This window comes from Atta cephalotes (assembly GCF_000143395.1).
Source record: "Atta cephalotes unplaced genomic scaffold scaffold00144, whole genome shotgun sequence".
NCBI classification, from domain to species: domain Eukaryota; kingdom Metazoa; phylum Arthropoda; class Insecta; order Hymenoptera; family Formicidae; genus Atta; species Atta cephalotes.
In genome coordinates this window covers 3,079-8,473 of record NW_012130208.1, presented here as the reverse complement: position 1 = coordinate 8,473, position 5,395 = coordinate 3,079, and the positions used below count along the sequence as shown (strand labels likewise).

General features: G+C 37.7%; 1 protein-coding gene across 1 annotated transcript; it reads right to left on the bottom strand.

Moving 5' to 3' along the window:
- Positions 1-2,458: 2,458 nt before the first annotated feature.
- Positions 2,459-3,715, bottom strand: LOC105625151 (acetylcholinesterase-like). Its single transcript, XM_012206492.1, has one exon. The coding sequence runs from the start codon at positions 3,713-3,715 to the stop codon at positions 2,459-2,461; it is 1,257 nt and encodes a 418-aa protein (XP_012061882.1).
- Between the last annotated feature and the right edge of the window lie 1,680 nt (positions 3,716-5,395).

Genomic DNA, 5,395 nt, shown 5'->3' with positions numbered 1-5,395 from the left:
CTCTCTCTCTCTCTCTCTCTCTCTCTCTCTCTCTCACACGCGCGCGCGCACGCACGCACGCACCCACCCACGCACGACGCACGCACGCACGCACGCACGCACGCACGCACGCACGCGCGCGCGCACACACACACACACACACACACACACACACACACACACACACACACACACACACAATCTTAATTAACTTTTTTATATCAGTACATACGATCGAGCTCTCTAATCTCAGCAAAAATTACATTCCTCGACGTATTCTATCCTCAATCCGCTGTTACTAGGAACCTGTTGCCCGAATTTTATGATACGTACAAAATTCGATCCACTTTTAGCAATAGTTTTGATGCTTTATCTTTATTTCGCTCGCTATTTAATCTATTTTACTGATCTATTTTTAATTAATTAAAAATTATCTCCATTCACGGAAATCAATTCGAACGAGACAGAATCTCGATATCTCTCTTTCCCTTACATTCCTTCCCTCTCTCTAGAGAAACTATAAATAAAAGGAAGTAGAATTGCGTGCGGTGGTGGCTCGCTGTCAATACCAAAGTTTGATTAACCGATTTAGCGAGAAAGCTTGGTTATATTTTGAATTAAACTCCGCACGCACTGTGTACGCGTGTACGCGGTTTCTACAGACAATACGATTTATTATCGCGGCATTTGCATGCTCGATAGATGCACCAGCAACAGAGAATACCTAGATAATCAAACATAAGATAACGATCCTGCGTAGGAAGCAATATGGTCATTATAAATTGACAGTAACATTTGCGTGTCGAGAATAAGGATATACGATAGCGTTGTATAAATTTCCGTTTGAATTACGAGAATATTGCTTAAACGATGGCATAATAAACAATCAATTTAAAAAACACGTTCTCTACATTTATTAATCCTTTTAATATCCGATTCATGAAATAAACTGATAAAAAGTGTACACACGCATACGCACGCACGCGTGCGCGCACACAGAAGCACATATAATACTACCTGTAACGTGTTTATATATCTCAAAATTTTTCAAAAAAAGACTTTACTTTTGTGTAACATTTTGCGTGCGTATCTTTAAAACATAAAATATTTTAAATTGTTGAAAAATACGATTCAAATTCTTGCACAAATGTTTGATATTAAATTAAAATACTACTTTAATATAGTAATATCAAACATAAATTTTTATGTAATTGTAAATAAAATTCACGTATTTGAATTTTAATACGAAACTATACCTACCTACATTATTCTCATGAGTAATAACGAATATAATGATTTTTAATCTTTAAGCTAAATAAATATCATTGATATGAGGACAGAACATCATGTGGAACATTGTAGAAATTAAAGATAATATATCAATAATTCTCTCATCAACGAGAGAAACAGATACGAGTAAAGTTGGAGGGGCTACATACATGTCGTTTCACTATTGGTCATTTAATCGATATACGCCAGAACTACATAAGCGGTTGGTTGCGACGTAAACAGGTCTTTATCATTATGCAGCTCTATCTGGAGTAACCTAGTTTGATTATTGATATCATTGAATAAAAAAATGGTGCTTCTAAATGTTAGAACTTTGTTGACTACATCAACAGCATAGACGTAGACGATTAATACTGCAAAGATGGAGGTAATTAAATTCCATTCATAATTCTGCAATTCTTGCATCTTATTCTCTTTTCTGTCCCTATTTTACGATTTGAGAATTATCGTAAGAAATACGCACGTAGAAAGTGAAATAGAATTATATAATCGTACAGTAATTAAATCGCGAGCACACTTGTGCATAACATGCATAATGCACAAAGAATAGAATAGTTAGCTAACTATAACGTGAGATACAATTAACGAAAATTGCTGAGATTAAAGATTACGTTTAATGACCTTTATATAACATCAATATTTAAAAATTAACATCTGTATAAACGCTAAATCGACGATGTAATAATAATTTAATATACACTTCCGCATTAAATTTTAACTAAACTGATTACTTTAATTCGAGAAATCATCCGAGTTTCTATTTTCGACAATTGTCTATTAATTTAAAAATCAAAGAATCAAATATGTCAAATATATCGATAAAAATTTAGTATATAATTATAATATAATGTCCTGCTCATGCATGTAATTTACATATTTACAAAAATATTTTTTCTGTAGTCTGAAAAATAGCATTAAAAAGACAAATGGAATAAAAAGGTATATTTAAGAAAAGCTTTAATATAATATATAAATCTCTATATTTTCAGTTCACATTTCACACTAAACTGATTGTAAGTTATAGCAAATTGCAGTAAAGTTGAATTCTTATCCACTGTACATGTACTAAAATAATCGCAACCAGAAAATACCATGGCCATTCCGTTGCCGGAACTGCCCGAAGAACATAATCTCCGAACAGAGAAAACACATATTCTCATTCAGAAAATCGGCCACATAGCTTTTGGCTTTAACCGTTGGCACAGCCGATCGTAAACAACGTCGGTAATAATTCCCCCGTGAAACAACACTCTCGCACACGTCGCGGCATTGTGTCGCATCGCCAGTGTTTCCTACCTTCGTTCTCGTTATTTCCAATCAGGATCTCGGTGTTTTTGAAATCCGCCTCTTTGACCAAGTCCAATGGATCCTTAGGCAGAAAAACCCCGTCGATGGTGGGCGCTGACGGGAAGTCGAGAATGCCCCCATAACTATTCCACTGCTGCACGGAGAGAGTTTTCGCGTCCACCGATCTCATGCAGGCCATAACACGTGCTGGGTTTTCTTGCAGCATTGTCGAATTGCATCCGCAATCATCTACCAGCACACGAGCCACCTCGTTTGCCTTTTCGCCGGTCATGTAACTCCATGGGGCGTTGAGGGTGCCACTCTGAAGGATACCTCGACGCACTAGACCTTGCGTGACCGGCGAGATGAGATGCAAGGACACTGAACTACCACCCGCAGACTCGCCAAAGATCGTAATCAAGTCGGGATCGCCGCCGAAGACGCGCGCATTTTCACGGAGCCACTTAAGAGCCAAGGCCTGGTCCCAGAGGCCCATGTTACCTGGCGCCTCTTCGCTATTGACAAAGTGCTGATTGAGATACAGAAAGCCAAAAGCTCCGACACGATACTGTATCGAAGCGATGATCGCATTACTGGCCGCCGCCATAATGTCGGCATCGTAGACGTCCAGGGTGGCGGTGCCGCTCATGAAGCCGCCGCCATAAACCCAAACCAATATCGCCATACCGTTATTACCAACGTTGTCTGGCGACTCCTTGTGACGTAGACGCAACTTCTGCGGTACCCAAATGTTGAGGTAGAGACAGTCCTCGGAGATGTTGGTATTAGGATTCCACATCTCCTCACCCTCAAAGCCTGGAAAGTACTCGTAGCGCTCTTGATAGCAGCTATTGGGCAAGGTGGTAGCGTTCAAAATCCCGTGCCAGGGCTCGATCGGCAGCGGCTTGCGAAATCGCAAAGGCCCAACGGGAGGTTTCGCGAATGGCACTCCGTAGAACACATGAACCTCACGATCGAGCACCGTGCGAGAGAAACCGCGCATCAGCCCACTAGTAGTCTCCACCATTAAAGACTCGTGACCACCGTCTTGACTACCGTGCTGACCGGCAACGTTCGCTCGCGTGATGCACGCGCTGTGCAGGCTCAAGCCTAACAGCAACAGCAGCAAAGAGGACGGACAGTTCATCCAAGAACTCATAATCAGACCGAATATCTTAACCGCACTCGATAAGGAACACAGTTTCGCTAATCGGTCAAGACAGACGTCTCCGAGTGTCTCTTTAACAACTCTCTTCTGGACAATGGAAATAGGTGCACACTGTGTGGCTCGAGTATGTGTCCATCGATATATTCCCGTAATATATGCGATACTCCCGCGTGAACGTTGGCGTTATGGGGAAATGAACTCGTCGAGTTTTCACCCGACACACATCGGTCTCGTTAGATTTTCAGAAGAGAGACGCTTCGGGCGTTGTCTCTTGTCGTTTTCGTCTTCGTCTTCGTCGTCACCGTCTGGGAAGGAGTTTCCTCTTATGCATACGGTGCATCGGAAGGATCACGATATCGGACGAGAGATGCCGGAAGAGTGATTCTTTCTTTCGTGAAGAGTAAGGCGATTTTGAAGGATAGAGTTTCCTTAGGAATCGTCGATCTTGTTCAAGTTACACTCAATGCACTTTGTGTGTTGCTTTTTAACGGAGAAATACTTTGCCATTCTATAAAAAGACACTCACCATGTTTTTATCGCTCTGTGCATTTATATTTGATATTGGTCTTTGAAAAACGATACAAGAACGAACCTCCGCAATCCGCTATAATATCACAGATAAATAAATACGTTTTAATGAATTCGTATTTATTGGATTGCTCGATTTGCCTAAAGATTGGCATTAAAATACATTGTGCATTAAACTAAAATATAAAAATAATTTTGCTATTGTGCTATCGCGATTACACATTTAATTTTTAATTCTCGCGCAATAATTACAAAACTCGCGAAGAAGTAGAGATTAAAATACAAGAATGACTTTTTATATAGTTATTAAGTATTATCATATTATAAAAAAATTAAAATATGTCGAATCTCTTTTAATTATAATTCATTTAAAAACCACAGTTTACACAGGCAATTTTAATCCTCCAAAATGCTCTACTCTTCTAAAAAAAAAAAATCATCTTTTGTACAATGATGCTAGTCATTTGAATTACATTTGCTTTAAAAACATTAATAAATTAATTTAGTTGAGAATTAACTTCTTTATTTATATATGATGCATGATAATTGTATAAGAATACAATGAAACAACAAATTTCTGTTATTTAATTATTTAATAAATATCAATGCTATAAATCAAAATATTTTGTTAAAAAGGTGAATCATACATTGAATTCCACAATGCAATATCAATATATTACACTGGATATTTCTGTTTGTTACAAAACTTTTATAGATCATTTAAAAATAATATCCATGTAAAAAGATTTAGAATTGTCATAAAGTGTGTCCCATGGGCAACGTATCTACCGAGAGAGAGAGACTCAACAAGTTAGCGAATGGAAAGTCAACATTTCCGCAATGGAACAGTAATTTTTCTTTTTCGATTGTTTAAGCCTACTTTAAAAAGGAAGAATGAAATGAGATATATATACTTTGACAAATAAATCAATTCACTAATTAATAAAACTTAAAATGTTTGATAAGAAATAGCTTGATGTGACAATAAGAATAATTTATTATAGTTTTTACAGAATGCTTGAAAATAGATCATAATATTATCACGTGTTACAACAAATTATATTACTTGCCATGATAAAACAATGATTATTATCTTGACAAATAGTTATCTACGCACGAGAATCTGCAGTTTAACCAAAGGTA